This window comes from Herpailurus yagouaroundi, unplaced genomic scaffold, assembly GCF_014898765.1.
Source record: "Herpailurus yagouaroundi ecotype Mexico unplaced genomic scaffold, PumYag 77, whole genome shotgun sequence".
Lineage (NCBI taxonomy): Eukaryota > Metazoa > Chordata > Mammalia > Carnivora > Felidae > Herpailurus > Herpailurus yagouaroundi.
The window spans coordinates 51,177,127-51,199,139 of NW_024412388.1; the positions used below are offsets into that span (position 1 = coordinate 51,177,127).

Below are 22,013 nucleotides of genomic sequence, written 5' to 3' on the forward strand. Positions count from 1 at the left end.
TATGTGCGCTGGAAGCCACTGCAGGGTTTGTGATGGGGGAATGAAACAACTTGATGTACAGTCCACGGGGTAGAGAATGGACTACGGGAAAGTAAAAGTAATACGCCAAAAGACATCAGACACCGTGAGACCTGATTGCAGTTAGATGCAGACAGTAGTTTGGTATTGGAGGCAAAGAAAAGTGAGTGGATTTTTGGAGTTTTAGATGGTGAATCAGACTTGATTGATTAAATGTGGAAGCTGAGGAGAACCAGAGACTCATGCACAAACCTAGATTTTTGGCTTAAGCAAGAAGGTGGGTGGTGGTGCCTTTTATTAGTCTCTTGAAGAATAGCTGCTCTTCAGCAGAGAAGTGGAAATTAAGAGGTTGATTTTAGATAGGTTACATCTGAAATGCATAGTATACATGCTTCTGGTATAGATTCTATTCATTAAAAAATTATTTTTTTGCTTAATATCATGGCCGTATTTTGGTATACTCTATTATTTCCAACTGACAGATGTCAAGATGATTTTCCAAGGCTTGGCCAGTAAAAGGATACCAAAATAAACATTGTGAGTGTGTATGTGTGAGAGAGAGAATTATTAGGTAATGGTGCCTTTATTTCTATAGCATAGATTTCCCCCAGTGTACATTTGCTGAGTCATAAGCTGTATAATATGTTCAAAATCTTTACTTACATTGACCAATTTCTATCATAAAAGATTGTATTGATAGGTATTGACTCTCTACCAATTGCCATGTAGCCAAAGCTTGCCAGCAATGGGTATTTTCACTCTAAGACCTAAGGCAGTTAGCATGTTGGTAGAAAGGAAGGACCCCAGAGCCATACTCTTCAGTTCAAATCCTAGTGTAACTATTCTAGACACCTGGCCTTGGATAGTTAGAGCACCTCTTCTGTCCTCCCTTTATTTCTATGTAGGGAGGTAACAATAGTTTCGCCTCATAGGATTGTTAGGATTAAATAAGACATATCTTGTGCCTGACACACAGTAGCTACTCAGTAAATGCTAGTACTTAATTCCTAATATTTTCATCTTTACAGAACGCCATATAAATCTTTTGGAGGGAGTGGGGGGAATAAGGGGAATCATATTTTAGAATAATTTGTTTTTCTAGAGTATTGTTAGTTATGAATGTTCCCATCAAAATATCCCCTTGAGGGCACCTGGTGAGTGGCTCAGTGGGTTAAGCATCTGATTCCTGATTTCGGCTCAGGTCATCTCACAGTTGGTGAGATCAAGCCCTGCATGGGACACAGAGCCCACTTGGGATTTTCTCTCTCCCTCTCTCTGCCCCCTTTCCTGCTCGTGTTCTCTCCCTCTCTCTTTCTTTCTCTTCTTCTCTCTCTCTCCCTCCCTCCCAAAATAAATAAATAAACTTTTAAAAAATCGCTTTGGAACTGAATTTTAAGGGGATGATTGAATCTTGAGTCTACTGTGTCAAACACTGTCTTAAAGGCCTTCAAAATGTGATCTCCTATCCCACTTACATCCAGTCCTCTGAGAGACAGCATTATTATTTCTACATTACAGAAGAAGAGGGTGGGGTCTGGAGAGGCTAAATACTATATCCAAATGCCCAGAGGGAGGTATGTTATTCAACATCAGCTTCCTCATCTGTACCTGGAGGTATTACTACCAAACATTCATAGACTTGTAAAGAGCTAAGGAAGTTATATATATATAAAAATACACATCCCCCCACCACACACACAGCATTTAGTACAGCTCATGGTGCAGAGTAAATGCTCAATTAATATGAACTGTTTGTTCAAATATTTTAAGTATATTTAACTCAATTTTTAAGTATATTATGCAAATTAGCTATGCTTTTCATTTTCTTAACTATGTTAACCACAGAAATGGCTCTAATCATTTAGTCACCAGTAAAAAATACATTTTATTATATTATAATTGAATATATGAATTGAATTATAAAGAGGGGTTTTTTTTAGTTTTTCTGTAGACTGTTGGCCTCCAAAAACTGCCACCAAATGGTGAGTGATAGCCCTGCTCCGGGTGGCCAGTAAAGTCTAGAGGTGTCTCTGCTCTCCTGCCTGCTTCCTTACCCCTTCCCTCTCGATTTTGTGACCCTGTCACTATGCATTTTCCCCTCCTCAGCTGTTTTTAGTAAGTACTCAAGCATGACTCATGTGACATATCGCTGAAAGCGCTCACTCATTTAAATCATCACCAAACAGGGGCACCTGGGTGGCTCAGTCGGTTAAGCATCCGACTTCGGCTCAGGTCACAATCTCACGGTCCGTGGGTTCGAGCCCCGCATCGGGCTCTGTGCTGACAGCTCAGAGCCTGGAGCCTGTTTCAGATTCTGTGTCTCCCTCTCTCTCTGCCCCTCCCCTGTTCATGCTCTGTCTCTCTCTGTCTCAAAAATAAATAAATGTTAAAAAAAAATTTTTAAATCATCACCAAACAGATGAAATATAACCTTATCATTAGTAAGTTGGACCTGATAACAGCATAGTGAACAGCACTATTATTATACACTAATGGGATCTTATATTCATTCCTTTAGTGAGCAAATATTTATTCAGCCCTTATTGTGTGTCAGATATTGTTTTAGACACCAAGGATATAGCAGAGAACAAAATCCCTTCATGCAGTTGTGTGCCGGCATAGTGAACAAGAGTGCTAAAAGAACATTGGACAAGAAGTCTGAAGATGTGGGTTCTTGTGGATTCTTTAACAAGACGGCCTTGTTAAAGTAGTTTCTCAGAGTCTTGTTTTTTCTGTAAAAGCCACACTCATAACCTTCCTCATCTGTGTCAGCAGGTAGTTATGAGAATCAAGCACTAAATGTAGGTAAAACTACTTGATAATCCATGCAGCTCTATACATATATATAAGGGACTATTAGCATTTCTGCTGCTATACTCTTGGTAATTGTAATACCGGGGCAGCTGTATGGTACAGTGATTAAGAACATAAGCTTGGAATTCAGACACATCCGAGTCCTAATCTTTGTTCTGTCATTTACTAGCAGAGTGAACTTGAGCCAGTTAAACACTATAAACTTCCATTTCCTCACATTTAAAGGGGGGATTGATAATAATAATTAATTCTATGGATTTGTTGGAAGAATTGAATGTTTATAAAATACTTAGCATTATTCTTGGCAAACAGTAAGAACTCATTACAGTTGTGATTCTACTTCTATTGTTACAGCCCTAAAGCAAAAGTCCCAGCTTCGAGCATCTTCCATTTTCAACAGGTGCATACAACACAGGGTTTATTTTCTTACTATATTACTGTATTTGTCCTCTTGGTCAGAATTCTTTTATAACTCTTCCTAGCAGATCTTTGTTTCAGAGTCTTGTTTCAAAGTTGGAATTAAGGCTTTGTATTTACCTCCCCAACTTCTGCTAATGAGCCTTCCTTTCTCATTAATGCATAGTAAAGCACTAGACCCTCTCCATGTATCTGTTCATGCCACCCACCCACCCCCCACCCCCACACACACACATATCTTGGTCTCTCCAACACTTAGGTCTTTATTCCTATTGTTTCTTCCATCTGGGTTGACTCTCCATTTCCTCCTTATTAATTCACAACCAATAATTTCTTGAAGGATTGCTTTTTGAAAGACTCCTTCAGGGGCACCTGGGTGGCTCAGTTGGTTAAGTGTCTGACTCTTGATCTCAGTTCAGGTCTTGATCTCAGGGTTGTGAGTTCAAGTCCCATGTTGGGATTCTGTGCTAGGCATGAAGCCTACTTAAAACACACACACACACACACACACAGAAAACAGAACTTCAAGTTTTCTATTATTCAAAATGAATAAAATAATGCATAGCACCTGGAATATAATAAGTGTTGAAATGTGAGATATTATGACTAACTTCATCTGACATCATTCCCTTCAGTAATCTTAACTCCCTTCATAGTTAAGTAATATTCATAGTTCATTTAAAAAGTAAAAATTGTCCTTTATGTGATGTTACCTGGGCCTTATAGAAAAGAGAGACCCATTTCTAAATGAGTTTCTCAATGAGGATTTTTTCTCAACTAGGATTTTATTGCTTATAGTTCTCTCACCAGCTCAACATTTTAAGAATGTAGGACTATATGCACCACACTAAATTATAAACTTCTGGCAGGCTGGCCTACTATCTTCTTGACCACTTTATTCTCATATCCTAGCATATGGCACTTGCTTAATATTTGTTGAGTAACTTGGGGCACCTGGGTGACTCAGTCAGTTGAGCGTCTGACTTTGGCTCAGGTCATGATCTCGCGGTCCGTGAGTTCGAGCCCCACATCCAGCTCTGTGCTGATAGCTTAGAGCCTGGAGCCTGCTTCAGATTCTGTGTCTCCCTCTCTGTCTCTCTGCACCTCCCCTGCTCATGCTCTTTCTCTCAAAAGTAAATAAACATTAAAAAAAAAATTTTAGTATTTGTTGAATAAGTGAATGGGGTGATTAAGGCTTTTTTTTTTTTTAATGTTTAGAGTGTGAGTGGAGGAGGGGCAGAGAAAGAGAGAGACATAGAATCTGAAGCAGGCTCCAGACTCTGAGCTGTCAGCACAGAGCCCAGTGCGGGGCCCGAACTCCCCAACTGTGAGATAATGAACTGAGCCAAAATTGGACACTTAACAGACTGAGCCACCCAGGCACCCGGGGTGAACCATATTTAGGCTTTTCTACTGTATCCTTGATGCTTCATTTCAGTGTTGGATACTTCTTATTGATTTAATTTATTCTGCTACTACTTATCATATATCCACTTTGTAGATCATGCACAAAGTGTCTTAACCTCAAAGAACTTCTAGTCTTATAAGGAAAATAACACATGTCTATTACTAAAACAAGGTGTCCTAAAAGATAAAGCTTTAAGACGAGTTCAGAGAAGATGAATATTATTTCCTGGTAAGCTATTTCTGATGAGTAGATTGGATTTTAAAATATGAATATGGTTAGATAAGAATGTGGAAATAGTATAAACAAAAACATGGAAATAAGAAAAATAAGGGTTTGGAATGGGGAGAAGAGTAATGGTATGTGAAAGGAAGTAATAGAAGATGGGGTTTGAAAAGTAAATCGAGATCAAATGAGAGGCTTGAATTTAAATCTCAGAAGGTTTGGGGGCACCTGGGTTGCTCAGTGGGTTAAGCGTCCAACTTCAGCTCAGGTCATGATCCCGCAGTTCGTGCGTTCAAGCCCCGTGTCAGGCTCTGTGCTGACAGCTCAGAGCCTGGAGACTGCTTTGAGTTCTGTGTCTCCCTCTCTCTGCCCCTCCCCCCACTTGCACTCTGTCTCTCCCCACCCCCTCTCAAAAAAATAAATAAACTTAAAAAAAAAATAAATCTCAGAAGGTTTGATTTTCATGTATTAGGTACTCAGAGCTGTTGAAGGCATTTTGAACAATGAAATAGTCCGATCAGGGCTCTACTTCAGGTAGGTTAGTCTAATAGCATGTCAAGGATATCTCAGAGAGGGAAACCCAATTAGGAAGTCACTGTTGTGGTCTTGGAAGAGGTGCTCAAGGCTCAAGTATACTTGGGTTGTAAGATATTACAGTCCTCGACAAGGCAGGCTGAATCTTTTAGAATATCTTTATAGAAGCAACAGCTTTAATTTTTTTCTTTCTCAGAAGTTGTGCTTTTTTGAATACTAAGTGAGATGAGGCAGGCCTCATAAAGAATGGACAGGTTGATTACCCAGGGAGTGCTATTAGCATAATTCCTATTTTATCTTTAATTGTGGACTACCTTACTGGAATTCTGAGTAGCCTAGAAAATATGCTTACGATGGGGGTAGAAGAAAGAAATTCAATTTGTCACATCTAGTCAACATGACTTTGCAGAAAGAAATATTTGTGAATTTAGGCTGGCAATGAGACAAATAAATCATCCTGTGGTTTTTTTGGAAGAGAGCATTGAGTTTGGGAAATGTGGGCATGATAAAATTTAAACCAATATAAGCTTTATTTTTAAAAAACTTTCAATTGTTTAAAGGAGGTATAGTTGCTGTTTTGTCTTTTTAATTTGCTTAGTAAAATCTTAAAAGGGAGCACCTACATGACTCAGTTAAACATCCAGCTTCAGCTCAGGTTATGATCTCATGGTTCATGAGTTCAAGCCCCACGTCGGGCTTTGCGCTGACAGTTCAGAGTCTGGAGCCTGCTTCAGATTCTATGTCTCCCTCTTTTCTGCCTACCCCTGCTCACACTCTGCTTCTCTCTCAAAAAAAATAAACATTAAAAAAATAATAATAATAATGAAAATAGCTTTATTTTTATATATTAATAAACTGTTTTGTCATGGTAAATGAAGAAGTAAGGGAACAACACTATGGAGCATTTAACGAATCAGAAGTGTGGTTTTGGGGCGTCTGGATGGCTCAGTCGGTTAGGCATCCGACTTCCACTCAGGTCATGATCTCACAGTCCGTGAGTTCAAGCCCCACATAAGGCTCTGCACTGACAGCTCAGAGCCTGGAGCCTGTTTCAGATTCTGTCTCCCTTTCTCTCTGCCCCTCCCCAACTCTCTGTCTTTCCGTCTCTCTCTCTCAAAAATAAGATAAAAACATTAAAATTTTTTTTTAAATCAGAAGTGTGGTTTTTCTGACAAATATATGACTTTACTCATGTGGAATTTAAGGTATAAAACAAATGAACATAAGGAAAGGGAAGCAAAAATAATATAAAAACAGGGAAGGGGACAAACAAAAGGGATTCTTAAATATAGAGAATAAACTGAGGGTTGCTGGAAGGGCTAAATGGGCAAGGGACATTAAGGAAGACGCTTATTGGGATGAGCGCTGGGTGTTATACATAGGGGATGAATTACTGGATATATTCCTGAAATCATTACTGCACTATATGCTAACTAACTTGGATGTAAATTTAAAAATAAATAAATAAATGCATTTAATTTAAAAAATTTTTAACTAAAAAATTAAATTGGAATTAAATTTCCAATTAAATTAAATTGGAAAAAGCGCAGTTTTTCCAATCTACAGTAACATCCTTAACTAATTTATTGATAACCTCTCAAATAAAAACATAAATTCCTTCTCTCATAATGTCATTATCTGGTTGGGGAAAACTATAGTGGTGGGTATGAAAAAAATTAAGTAGTATAAAAATAAAAACTATCACCACTTTATGTAGATTTTGGAGGACCCCAGGGAAGGAGTTTAGGGAGTTTAGAACTTCCTGAAGGTTTGGAAGGAACGTCTGAGAATTGAACAGCATTTCTCATCAGCCTATTTATTTATTTAGGTAAAATCTGTGGCAAACATACAATCATGAGCCTTACTTTTTCTTTTCATTCATCTTTTTTAAAAAATTGTTTTTGAGAGAGAGAGATGGAGCACAAGTGGAGGAGGGGCAGAGAGAGGAGACACAGAATCCAAAGCAGGCTCCAGGTTCTGAGCTGTCAGCACAGAGCCCAATGCGGGGCTTGAACCCACAAACCGTGAGATCATGACCTGAGCCGAAGTTGGACACTCAACCGACTGGGCCACCCAGGCGCCCCTCTTTTCATTCATCTTTAAAACATAATTCACCACAGAATCTACTACCTGTGATCTTCATGGGAAAAGGTCATTCTCTTTGAGCAGCCTTGGCTGCCCAGACAACTTTGGACAGGTGGTTTGAGGATCAGCAAGAAAGGAAGGAAGGGAACACCCGTTATCCAAATTAGCTGAATCATCTTGGGTGTCACTGGGCCACCATCCACCAGCCAGATGGTCTTCAAACCACTGTGATACAATTGGACTTTGGAAGTCATGCTTGCTGACCTATTTTCCTCTTCCCATCTCTGACTGATTCCTCATTTCTAAGCTCCTGGTCAGCGGGGTATTTTAAAGGTTGCCTAACACATATGTGAACCATTCTGTTTTCAGAACAGAACCTATATTGTTTTGTTCTGTGCCTCATTGAAGGATGAAAACTCTTCTATAAACATGAACTCTTCCTAGGAAAGTACATGCTTTATTGTTAACCTCTCTCAATTCCAACTTCCTTTTTTTACCTGACTCCTCTCCATCTAGATTTTTATTTCAAATCCTCCTCTATAGAACCATCTCAAGCTAAACCAGTAACTAAAAACAGAGGAAAAGCTTTAGAAGGGGTTCATGGTAGAGTTAAAAAGAGCATTGACTTTGAAATGAGACAGACCTAGGTTGAATAAAAAGAAGGCTCAAAGGAAATGAACAAGGCACAGATGTTAGGTTCAAGAATGTTTCAGTCTCATCAGGAAGATCAATTCCATATATATGTAATTAGGATACAAATTAAGTGACATAGGAAATTCAGGAAAAATGTTAAGTGAGGTTAGAAGAAAAAGAGCTGTCTTCCAGATAAGAAGAAGAAAGGATTTATGGAATAAGTGACATTTGAGACATGGCTCTGTGTGATAATTCTGTACGTGTAGATGTAAAGGGTATTCTTTTTTTTTTTTTTTAATTTTTTTTTTCAACGTTTATTTATTTTTGGGACAGAGAGAGACAGAGCATGAACGGGGGAGGGGCAGAGAGAGAGGGAGACACAGAATCTGAAACAGGCTCCAGGCTCTGAGCCATCAGCCCAGAGCCCGACGCGGGGCTCGAACTCACAGACCGCGAGATCGTGACCTGGCTGAAGTTGGACGCTTAACCGACTGCGCCACCCAGGCGCCCCTTCTTTTTTGTTTTTATTCAAATCTTTTTTTAGAGCATGCAAGAGAGAGAGTGTGTGCAAGTGTGTGCACACGAGCAGGGAGGCGGGGTTGGCAGAGAGAGAGAGAGAGAGAGAGAGAGAGAGAGAGAGAATATCCCAAGCACGCTCCACACTCAGCATGGAGCCCAACATGGGGCTTAGTCACATGACCCTGGGATTGTAGTCTGAGCTGAAATCAAGACTTGAACACCCAACTGACTGAGCCACCCAGGCACCCCCAAATCTTAAAGGATGTGTAGACCATTTGCAACTGAGACTTCCTTGCCCATGTTTTCTTACATTTTCAAAGTTGAAGCATCAAACAATGATTTCTCCCCAACTTTAGTATTCATTTGATAAAGACCAAGAAAATCCCACTTCTATACTCATATTGCCAAGAAATGTAAGATGCCTCTGACTTATTTAAACATTAGTTGCTTTCCCCAAGAAGATACATGCATAAATAAAAGAATGGCATCAGCTGACCACCATTCTGATGACAACCTCCTTTCATTTGGGATCAGAGGAGGTGGCTGTTTGCAGAGTTACTAGAAGAGCCACCTATGTGTTTTGTTCTAGAATTTAGTATGCTGGGGTTGCAAACACGAAGTATTTGGGGCATTAACGGTTTTCCATAGATTAAGTACTAGTTTTTGAAAGTCTAATTAATTTCTTCTGAATTTTTCTGTCTCTAGAACTTACTGTTTAAAATGCTAAAAATCTCGGGGCGCCTGGGTGGCTCAGTCGGTTGAGCATCCGACTTTGGCTCAGGTCATGATCTCGTGGTCCATGGGTTCTAGCCCTGCATCGGGCTCTGTGCTGACAGCTCAGAGCCTGGAGCCTGCTTCTGATTGATTCTGTGTCTCCCTCTCTCTATGCCCTTCCCCTGCTCATGCTCTGTCTCTCACTGTCTCAAAAAAAACAAACAAACAAACTGAAAATCTCTATATTCTAAAGCTTTGTTTCTTAACTTGGGCATGTTTATTTTACATAGTGGTTTCTTGGTTACCCAAAATTCACTGAGAAGAGTATATTCTACCAAATGAAATTTTCTGGTTAACAAATGCTAAAACACTGTTGAAAAATTAATGGTCTAATAACAATGATTTATTTTTTTAAGATTGTGAATCCTATTTTCCATAAGATTAGTGATCAACACTCGGTGCTGGGGCACCTGGATGGCTCACTTGATTAGCGTCCAACTCTTGGTTTCTGCTCAGGTCATGATCTCATGGTTCATGAGTTCGAGCTCTGCATTGGGTTCTATGCTAACAGCTCAGAGCCTGAAGCCTGCTTCGGATTCTGTGTCTCCCTCTCTATGCCCCTCTGCTGCTCGCTCTCTCTCTTTCAAAATAAATAAGTAAACTTAAAAGTTTTTTTAAAAACACTGACAAGGGGGGCTCCTGGGTGGCTCAGGTGTTTAAGCGTCCGACTTCGGCTCAGGTCACGATCTCATGGTTGGTGAGTTCAAGTCCCACATTGGGCTCTGTGCTGATGGCTCAGAGCCTGGAGCCTGCTTCATATTCTGTGTCTCCCCCTCTCTCTGCCCCTCCCCTGCTCCTGCTCTGTCTCTCTGTCTCTCAAAAATAAATAAATGTTAAAAAAATTTTTTTTTAATAAATAAATAAAACACTGACAAGGAATACAGAGAAACAAGAGCATCGTTTACTTAAGGCCTAGAGCATAGTTAATAATAGCAGGACCTTTGATATCAGTCTTCCCTAGCTTTGAATCTTGGGTTCACCTCTCAGTAGTTAGGCATTCATTAGCAAGCTAACTTAAAATACATCATTTCCCCATCCATGAATGGGAATAACCTTGGTACATATCCATATAGGGTTGTTACGAAGACTACACGAAACATGGTTGATAACGAATCTGTGTCAAGAAAAAGCTGGAAACAAAAATAAACTGCACTCACTGTTATGCTAATAGATATTTTGCTTGTTAATGTATTAATTTTCAAGGCAACCTGATGGGGTAGTATTTTAATCTGGTACTTTTATCTATTTAAATGTTTAAATCTGTTTAAAAAAACATATACTCAAGGGCGCCTGGGTGGCTCAGTTGGTTGAGCACCCAACTCTTGGTTTCAACTCAAGTCATGATCTCACGGTTCCTGAAATCAAGCTCCATGCACAGAGCCTGCTTAGGATTCTATCTCTCCTTTCTGCCTCTGCCCTGCTCCTATCTCTCTCTCAAAATAAATAACTAAACTAAATAAATAGGTAAATAAAAGAACTCTTTGGTCCCACATTTAAAAAAATAAAATAATAAAAACCAGGGTGCCTGGGTGGCTTAGTCTTTAAGTATCTGACCCAGCTCAGGTCATAATCTCATGGTTCATGAGTTCGAGTCCCATATCAGGTGAGCTCAATCAATCCCCAGTTCAGGTGAGTATGAGCCCTGCTTTGGGTGAGCCCCACTTCTCTCTCTCTCTCTCTCTCTCTCTCTCTCTCTCTCTCTCTCTCTTTCTCTGCCCCTGTCTCACTTCTACCCTCTCTCTCTCTCAAAAAATAAAAAAATGAAATAAAATAAAAACAAGTACTCAGGCTTAGAAAAAACTTTGCTGAAAGTCAGAATTCTAAATGGCAAAGTTGCGATTTGAACCCAGATCCAACCAATTTAACATCATGCTGCTTTCTTAGATTTTTTTCTTTTAGATAGTTCTCAAAGCTCTCCTTTATTTTTTAAGCTTACGATAATATGTGCCAATTCTTCTATAATCTAACAGTATAGAAATAACTAATGTAAAAATTCCCCAATCTTTAATCTTATACCCTAGAAGTAAGCAATTTAAATAATTTGTCCAATATGCCTACAAATATTTTCCTGTATGCATATCTCTATATATCTGTATATTTTGTATGTTTTTTTTCTGAAAAGAATATTCTATATTCTTTCAATGGCATGTAAAAATTACTCTTTCTCTACATCATAATCAATACTTAATGTTCTCTTTCTATTGTCCATTTGATATATGAAAGAATGCTATATCTTTGCTTTAAAAACTATTTTCCCTACAAACGATCCAACAAAATTTGTAGTAATCCCAAGAAAGTAGTGTTCTAATATAAAAATCCAAATAATGTAAGTATAGATACTCCATTTATCATCCTTATTCTCCCCTATGTACCCTCAGAAAGTAACCTCTGGTTCATTAAGTATAACATTTAATATGTTATAATTCAATTGAGGAGATACTGGATGTGTTTTGCAATTTTAATGGGGCTTATTCTTACAGGATGTCTCATTTATATTAAATCAATATTTTTAGAATTCTGCAGAAAATAATCATCAAGTAAACGAGTGCTCCATTCATTGGTTCAACCAGGATTTGTCCAGTGTTTTCCAGGTACCAGGCACAGTGATAGGTACTTGAGTTTCAGAAATAAACAAAATAAATACAGTCTCTTATCTCAGGTAATTTAATCTTGTTCAGAAGATAAGCATCTCGGACAGTTTGGGCTGAAGGGAACAGATTAGTTAACTGGCTGAAACAAGAAGTAAATATATTGGCACTCCTGTGAAGGCTGCTAAGAGTAAGGCTGTACTTCAGGTCAGGTGACGCAGTGGCTCACTTCTGCCATTGGAGTCCACTCTTTCCCTCTCTACCTTTGCTTTGTCACAGTGTCGGCTTCATTTCAAGGCTGGCTTCCTTGTGGTTGTGGGATGGTTGCCCATGGCAATTTGAGCTTCTCGCTTTCTTGTTAATTTGGGAGATATAGAGACTTCTTCTGTTTCTTTTATTATTTATTTAAAATTTTTTAATGTTTTATTTTTGAGAGAGAGAGCGTGCGAGCAGGGGAGAGGCAGAGAGAGAGACACAGAACTTGAAGCAGGCTCCAGGCTCCACGCTATAGCACAGAGCCCAACCTGCGGCCCGAACCCACAAACTGTGAGATCATGACCTGAGCCAAAGTCGTATGCTTAACCCCAATGAGCCACCCAGACTTCCCTCTTATGTTTCTTTTAAGACCAAGGAAGAACTTTTCCAGAAGTCTCTTTGTGTCTCATTGAGCAGAATTGGATCACATACCTATTCCTGACAAAGTCATTGGCTAAAGGAGTGGGATTTAACAATAAGACCATCAGGCCCAACCTTGGAACAAAAAATAGAGATCAGCTTTTTCTAAGGCATATCTGTAAGCAGCAGGAACAGATCCCTGGGGGATCGAGGGTGGCATTCTAGAGGAAAGGAAGAAAGTAGAAATGGCCTCTAGAGAGGAAACAGTATCTACAATAATAAAACAACCAACTGTGATTGAGTATATAGTTCTGGGCAGTGTGAGTGAAGATTAACATCTTTATTATTTTGTTCTTACTGTCCTATAGGATCAGAGTGGTACTGAACCTATTAGCAGTGAGGAAGATGGCATGAAACAATTGCCTGAAAATGAAAGCTCCAAACTGGTGAGAATCCTGGGTGATTTTCCATCCGATGTTCTTTTTCAAGATGTGTTATTTATATTTTGTGCCACTGTGAAAAGGATCAACTTGTGTTGTGCTTGTTTCTCTAGGACTCTTGATCTCTGAGGTAGTGGAAGCTTTTCCGTATGGAGTGACCCATCCATTCCAAAGAATAACATATTCTGTTTTCTTCACACTTGAATTATGCTGTCTGGGACTAAAGAAACAACTTCTCTTTTAATCCTGTTTAATATTGGGTTTCTTTCAGGCTAGAGCTATATTCAGTTAGTCCTAAAGGCACAGAAAAAGATGTTAAGTGTATTCCATTGATTCATAGTAAATCATAGGTAAACTCGCCCAGGGGGTGGAGAATAGAAGAAAGTCAGTTTTGGGGCGCCTGGGTGGCGCAGTTGGTTAAGCGTCCGACTTCAGCCAGGTCACGATCTCGCGGTCCGTGAGTTCGAGCCCCGCGTCAGGCTCTGGGCTGATGGCTCGGAGCCTGGAGCCTGTTTCCGATGCTGTGTCTCCCTCTCTCTCTGCCCCTCCCCCGCTCATGCTCTGTCTCTCTCTGTCCCAAAAATAAATAAACGTTGAAAGAAAGTCAGTTTTATTTTTAAGTTTGTTTATTATTATTATTATTTATTTATTTAAAAAAATTTTTTTTTAGTAATCTCTATATCCAGCATAGGGCTTGAACTCACGACCCCGATATCAAGATTCGTGTGCTCTTCTGACTGAGCCAGTCAGGCACCCTGAAGAGAGTCAGTTTTAGAGAACCCTCCCTCCTTACATATTTTAATGCTTGATATTTTATTTCATATTTATTGAATTTTTACTGGGTCCTAGGTTCTATACTGTATGCTACATTCATTTCCTCAGTCTTATGGTGCAGGTGGCTATAGCTTTCTTTTACCCACGAACAGACCGAGGGCTAATGATGTTCACTAACTTGCAAGAGCCCACTCACTAGAATACGGTAGACCTGGAGATTTGCCCCCGTTTGGTCTGACTCCCATGCTCTCGTTCATAATCCATCTTTTTGTTTGTAGCCTTGTACTTGCAAGGTTAGACTACAAGTTCTAGAAAGAAATGTGGGCTTTTTTCTCTCTGTTTCAAAATGTCTTACAAATCTCAAAGAATTATCACTTAGGAGGGTCACCCTGATTTTATGGCAGCACAGAGTTGTTCATTTTACTTCAGGGAGTTTGAGAAATCGTTTATCTTCTTTCAACTTTTAGAAAATATATGTTGGGACCGTCTTAGATTCTGTGTCCTAGAAAAGAAACTGATTCAGGCTGAAGGGAAAGGACATTTCAGCAAAAGTGGAAATGACAGTGGGCTACTCCTGGGCCAGTTGTAAATGGGACCCGAGGACCCTGGCATCAAGAACACTAGGACTAATGGATTATGACCATTGTTCTTGAGCAAGATGTTTCAAGGTTACACTGTTTCCTTTATGAAAGATAAACAGCATATTTGTACAGAAGGGGAATGAGTAACATCAACAAATTTTGAACTCAGAGTTCCTTCATTTAAAAATACTATTGGGGCACCTGGGTGGCCCAGTCAGTTAAGCTTCCAACTCTTGGTTTTGGCTCAGGTTATGATCTCAAGGTTTGTGAGTTCGAGCCCCGCATTGGGCTCCATGCTGAGAGTGCGGAGCCTGTTTGGGATTCTGTCTCTCTCTCCGTCCCTCCACCTCCTATGTATGTGTGCATGTGTGAGCATGCTCTCTCTCTCTCTCTCAAAATAAGTAAATAAACTTTAAAAAAATACAAATAAAAATACTGTTACCTTGGTTTTGGGGGGCACTGTATCTCCACAGATAGGTTAAGGAAAAGTATTGTGAAGCAACAGGGTTTTGTTAGTAGAAGCCACCAACTTCATCCACAGAGGAAATGGTAAAAATGATGAAAACACTTTCTTATCTGCTTGCTAGAAAAGTCTGTTAGTCCAATGAGGGTCACTTGTATGCTATAGGCAAAAGCCATCCATTATCCACTCGCTGTTCCCAAGAAAGCAATGCCAGTGATGGGGCTCCAAGTGCCAAGACAATTGAAGGGACCCCCCCCCCCTCAGGCAGAGGACTTAAAGGACTAAGGGTAATTTTTAAATATTTTTTATACGGCATTTCACCAAGATAGAAGTCTTCCCCATATCCACTGACTGCTGTCTCTTTCTTTTTTCCCTCCCCTCTCCTCCTCACCTCCCTCCTCTCTTTTTAGTATTTTATAATTCTGTTTCCGATAGAATCTATGCATGGTCTAGTTCAGAGAGGAAAGATAGCCTACATTTAAACAACTTTTATAGCATAAGTATAGATGGCGTACCATAAAACATTAGTTAATAAGAATGTGGTCTTGGACATGTTACTTGACCTCACCAAGCCCCAGTTTTCTCACCTGAAGGAGAGTAGTAATCAGGATATTATGAGGAAACAAAAGGGCTATAAGGAATAAATCATGTAATAGAATATAAGGCAAATAGTTGGTGTTTAGCAAGTTCATTCCTTAAGTCAACAAATATTTGTTGAATGCCACTATGTTCCAGGCACTAGAAATACAACAGTGAATAAAATGTACAAAAATGCTTGTTTTCTTGTGGACTCTTTTCGGAATGAGTAGGGGAAGGAGAATAGATAAGAAATTAGCAAAATATTAGATTTGGTCATAAGAAATAGCCGTTTCTGTAGGTAAGAATTTCATATGGTGCAACTTAGTCTTATTATAAAGTATTAATAACTATTAATCATCACTAGTCATCATGACAATTTCTATTATAAGATTGATACAAGCTCCTCTGGGTTGCTACACCATCCTAGGATTATTGCCCAGGACATCTGGTCAGAGGACAGCATATCATCTGTATGGGTCTTAACTCTTCTCACCCCTGTTTATGTCAAGACAGTGGGAAACAGTAAGCCCTAACCCTCCAAAAGTTGCTTGCTTCCTAAGGCAGCACATATGTCTCATCAGACACTATGCTGACCCCTGCAGGAGTGATCAGGAGAAACACACAAGCCTTGCTCTTCAGCAGTTGACCCTCTAGAATCAGTGAGGATAAAAGAATTTGCATCTAGAAAACCTACATGCAAAAGTAGATTAAATAACAAGAAAACACTATGTTGCACGTGTTCAAAAATGGAAGGAAAACCATCTCATTCGGGGATTAGGGAAGGTTTCTTAGAATGTGACCTTTAAGGTAAACCTCTGAAGACGAGAATGCAGTTGAACGGTGAGGTTGGCGTAAATAGAAAGTTTACCAGCTAAATCAGTGTGGATTATGGAATAGTGAGTAAGGGTTGGGTTTTTGTAGAGCAACGGTGGCCGATACAATTTGAACAGTAGAATCACAGAACTGAAGGAACTGTATGCTGTGAATTATAGATGAATTTATTCATCCTTAGTGCTCAGTGTTCAATCAGTGTCTCAGTAGCTGCTTATATTCATGTAGACACAAGGTGCTACCTATGAGAAACTGTACTTCAGAGAGCTATTAAATTATTTCTTTAAGATTACCTGTTTTCAGAGCTAAGACCAAGCCATGGGTCAACACATTCCAGTACTGTTTCCACTGTTCAGTTATGGTTGGCTTTGGTCCATATCTCAGTGGTCCCCAGACTTACAGCCAAGGAGTTTATAATAACTTCAGTAGGTATTGGCTTTCTCTAAAATATTTTTAAAGGGAGAATAACTTGTTTTTAGACAACTGATCAGATGATGGTTTGTGAAACAGATTCCACTTGTGAGAGACTGGAGGCAGGAAAGTGTCTGGAATCTATTTCAGAAGTCTAGGTGAGAGCCTGTTAAGACTGTTTTTTAAGCCCTTTGAAAGGAACTTTTCAAAAGCTATCTGCCTAGAGCTTTGTGATTTGCAAATCAAAGTGTCATCTATTATCTCATTTGCTTAATTTTTTAATATCTAAATTTTTTTCTAAAATGATATTTAGTTTGTTCGTGGTCTTATTCAATTTTATCCCCAAAATAAGCCTATGTAAAAAAAAAAAAAAAAAAAGTAGGGCAGGAATTATTTACCCCAGACTTACAGATGAGACTGTAATCTGCTTAGTGAAAGATCACAGAACTGAAAATTGGAAGAGCTAGGGCTCATCCTGAAGGTTCCTTGACCCCCTGGCATTGGACATAGAGGGTCATGAATCCCTAAAGTGATTATTTTAATCTTTTGGATATCAACCTATGTTTTTTATCATGTTGAGAATATCTGTGTTAATATATTATACTCTTTTGAGGCCATATAACTAAATTATCAAGAGTACAAACACTGGAACTAGGCTACTGGGATTCAAGTCTTGATTCTACCATTTATGAGCAATATAACATTAGGCACTTAACCTTTCTGTGCCTCAGTTTCTGCATCTATAAAATGGGAGAAAGAAACCACAGTTGTGAGAATTGAGGAGGTACCAGCTATAAGGTGCTATGCAGAACCATGCCAGAGTATGCTGGGATCTCTGTGCAGCGGTGACTTGGTGTCAATGATGATGCTGTTATTTATTTTTAATTTTTTTAATGTTTATTTTTTTAAATATGAAATTTATTGTCGGATTGGTTTCCATACAACACCCAGTGCTCATCCCAACAGGTACCCTCCTCAGTATCCCTCACCCACCCTCCCCTCCCTGCCACCCCCCCCCATCAACCCTCAGTTTGTTCTCAGTTTTTAAGAGTCTCTTATGTTTTGGCTCCCTCCCAATGTTTAGTTATTTTTTGAGAGCGAGACAGAGGGTGAGTAAGGGAGGGGCAGAGAAAGAGGGAGACACAGAATCCAAAGCAGGCTCCAGGCTCTGAGCTGTCAGCACAGAGCCCATCACGGGGCTCGAACTCACAAGCCGTAAGATCGTGACCTGAGACGAAGTTGGATGCTCAACCAACTGAGCCACCCAGGCGCGCCCCATTGCTGTTATTCTGATTAAAACATTTTGGGGCGCCCGGGTAGGTCAGTCGGTTGAACGTCCGACTTCCACTCAAATGATCTCGCAGTTCATGAGTTCAAGCTCCACGTCTGGCTCTGTGCTGACAGCTCAGAGCCTGGAGCCTGCTTTGGATTCTGTGTCTCCCTGTCTCTCTGCCCCTCCCCCGTACATGCTCTTGTCTCACTCTCTCTCAAAAGTAAACATTTAAAAAATTAAAATAAAATAAAATAAAACATTTAGGGCTAGCCACATAAGGAGTAACTGTTGTAAGTTAAAGCATCAAGGTGTAACTTAGAAAACTGAATTTTTCAACCTGAAAAATACAAATTGTAATCATAACAGTATTTATTGAAAGCCTATGTGCTAGACATTATTCTAAGCCCAATTACATTAACAGTCCTATGAGGTTAGTGCTAGTATTTTCCCCATATAAGAGATGAGGAAACTGAGGCACGGAAACATTAAATAATCACCCAGTGAAGCCTGGATCCAGGGCCATGCACTGTAAGGCTGGAAGCTAGTCTGTAAACCACTGTGCACTACCACCTTTGAGAGAGATACAGACGTAGAACAATACTGAAGTCAAGGGACAGCAAGAAAGTTACATTGGGATCTGAACTTTGTAATTTTGTCTAAATCTTAAACTTCAACGTTGAGAGTATGAAAGGCCTTGGTTGCCAGAACTGGTGAGACGGAAACCAAACTGGAGCCAGACCGTGTTAATGAGGTGATCTCTTCGCCGAAAGCAATGGGGGGCCATGCAGGGCTTTAGAAGGTGACTCTGAACTGTAGCTGTGATGTGGTGACTAGGTTGGACAGGGACCAGAATCGATGCTGACTGGCTCGCTGGAGGTTCATTATAACAGTGGCCATCCATGAGAGGCGGCGACGACTATGTGTTCTTATACTCTTGTCTATGCAAAGACCTTAATACACAGCAATATGTGTGTTTACCAAGTTCCACAGGAAGTTGCCAGTAAAAGAATTTACCTTTCTTGCCCTCAGTATGCAAACCTCCTGCTGTATGTGTTCTTTAAAACTTTCCTCTGAAGGCAGGTTTAGAGCTATTTAAATGGCAATTGTTGCACCATCTGGGTCTTGAGAACAAGCATCCTCCTAGGACTTGGCCAGCAGCCCACGATAAACCTGCTAGGAAATGCCCCCAACAGATGTGCTCCGCGTTCTTTCCCAATTTATGAAACTGCTTAGCAACAATACAGTCTATGTGTCTCTGTGTCAAATGATCCTTGTCGTCACAGATCTGATACAGCAGCCTTGATATCATCTTAGATTTTTCAAAATTTTTCAAAATGTTTAGATTTTTCCAACTGTCTGCAATGGTTTTTACTGTTGTCTTTCATTGTGAAATATTTCTGATCCTCTGGGCAAGAATAGAAAAATGAGAGCATTTCAGTCAGCTCAAGGTGGCATTCTACCTCTGGCTTCTTTGTGGAGATTTTGGAATTTATGGGGTAGCAAGATGCCTGGGGAAACATGAGTTGTTTCTGAATTACCTATCACTAACCTAAATGAGCTGTGACATGGAAATTCACACTGTAACAGGCAGCGCATTTTACCATTTGAGTCCACACCAGCTGCAATAGCAACATTTTAGGAGAACTGTTTACTCTCTACTAGATATGCTTGATCCATATAAAGTTTTCAAACCTACCTATTGAAAAATCAGTGTTGAGTGTTACAGATACTATCCAAATGGCCTGATAGTACTTGCTTTTTCAGATGAAAAAAGCTATCAGATATAAATTGTGGGCTCTGAAGTCTGAACAGACTTAGATTTTGCCTCTGCTATTCACTAGGAAAAGTGACTTGTCCTATCTGCAGTCTTCATCCAAAAATGGAGGAGGATGTCCACCTGTCTGTTGTGAGGACTGAAACACTCAACACAGTGCTTGGCATGCAGGAAGGGCTCCGTAATATAGCTGTTGTTAACACCAGATACTGCCTATATAAAATCTACGTGTGCTAGGACTCTCTTTATTCAGTGCATATTTCCGGAGAACCTGTGATGTGTCAAGCTCTGGAAATGTAAAGATAAATAAGACCTCTTTCGGAGCATCTGGGTGGCTCAGTTGGTTACAACTGACTCAGTTGCAGCTCAGGTCATGACATCATGGTTTGTGAGTTTGAGCCCCGAGTCGACTCTGTGCTGACTGCTTAGAGCCGGTTTCTTGGGATCTCTCTCTCTCTCTCTCTCTGCACCTCCCCTGCTTGCTCGCTCTCTCAAAATAAATAAATAAATAAATAAATAAATAAATAAATAAATAAGCAAGCGTTTAAAAAAAGAAACCCAGGGTGCCCTGTTCCTTTAATAAATAAATACATAAGACCTCTTTTATTCACATAATAATTCACATAACGTACACCACATTAGGTCTGACAATTCAGATAATGTACACCACATTAAGTCTGATGCAGAGGTCACAAACTGGCTCTCAGAGTTGGATCCAGATCTCATTTCACCTCTATGATGTGCTCTTAAGACGTTTGAGCTAGGGTTGCCTGCGTGGCTCAGTCGGTTAAACTTCCAGCTTTGGCTCAGGTCATCAACTCATGGTTCACGAGTTTGAGCACTGAGCTGGGTTCTCTGGTGTCAGTGCAGAGCCCGCTTCAGATCCTGTCCTCCTCTCTCTCTGCCCCTCCTCCAATCATTCTCTCTCAAAAAAAAAAATTTTTTTTTAAAAAGATGTTTGAGCTAATTTTTATAAATCAGATTTTCACATAAAAATCCTGGTTTTTCTTTTCCCTTAAAAACAGACCAGCTTTCTAAGCTGCCCCATGAATCAATTATGCAGTTGCAGTTTATTTCTGTCCCTACTTTTTTTTTTTAAGTTCATTTATATATTTTGAGAGAGAGCAAGCAGGGGAGGAGCAGAGAGAGAGAAAGGGAGCTAGAATCCCAAGCAGGCTCCATGCTGTCAGCACACAGCCTGACGAGGGGCTCGATCCCAGGGACCTTGTGAGATTGTGACCTGAGCCCGAAACCAAGAGTCGGAGGCTTAACCGACTGAGCCACCCAGGCCCCCCTTCTGTCCCTACTTTAACACCATTTCCCCACCCCAGCCTGCTTCCCATATCCCCATACCTGTAAACACCTGAGTCTGCGTCCCTGGTCTAATACTGGAGACGGAGCTGTGGCTGTGCAGGTGGAGTGGTGGGAGGTGAAAGCCAAGAAGTGGACAGGGGTGAATGGTGGAAGGCCTTGTGGACCAAGGGAAGCCTTTGGAGTGGTTTTAACTGGGGATGATGATGAGAGTAGCCATTTGAAAAGATTCTTCTGAATGCCCTGAAAAGAATCCTTTAGAAAAAGCCAAAACTGAAGGCAGGGAGAGAGTTAAAAAGTTGTTAGAATAACAATGATGAAAGTTGTTGGAGGAAGAGGAGGGCTAGGACTGACTCTAACATGCATCAGTGCAAGCTGACTGGCTGGGTGCCAGCTGGGTGCTGTTACTGAGGAAAGGAACCAAGGAGGAAGGTTCCCCACATTTGTGGGGAAGGATGAATGAACTGGGCTGGGTATAAGACAGCAAAGTAGAGAGAGCTGCTCAGCCTAAAGGTACTCATATTCAAAAGTATTCAAATTCAGTGATTTTTAGAACATGCCTGTCAGACACACAACCAACACAAATCATCTATTGCTGATCTGGGTCCTTGGACTCCCACCTTGTAGCCTGTGGATACACTAGAAAAGGACAGCCTTTGCCTGAGTCAGTCCCTCCTCCCTCTTCCCTCCTCCGACCACCGGGATTAGCTGAACTCACACCAGCAAGAGCTCCATGGCCCTTCACCTGCTCTTCTGCAGTACTCCTCAACGCTAAGAACTACTTTTTAAGTTTATTTATTTATTCTGAGAGACGGAGACAGTGAGCAGGGGAGGGGCAGAGAGAGAGGGAGAGAGTTCCAAGCAGGCTCTGCACTGTTAGTGCAGGCCCAGTGCAGAGCTCGAATTCACCAACTGTGAGATCATGACCTGAGCTGAAACCAGGAGTCAG

General features: G+C 40.3%; 1 protein-coding gene across 4 annotated transcripts in view; it reads left to right on the plus strand.

Annotated features, from left to right (window-relative positions):
• PATJ (PATJ crumbs cell polarity complex component) overlaps positions 1-22,013 on the plus strand; it is a 372,856-nt gene that overhangs the window by 264,270 nt on the left and 86,573 nt on the right. For all 4 annotated transcript variants that reach the window (XM_040470436.1, XM_040470437.1, XM_040470438.1 and 1 more), the window contains exon 31: positions 12,996-13,073. In XM_040470436.1, the coding sequence (XP_040326370.1) occupies positions 12,996-13,073 (78 nt within the window). The remainder of the gene's footprint in view (positions 1-12,995; positions 13,074-22,013) is intronic.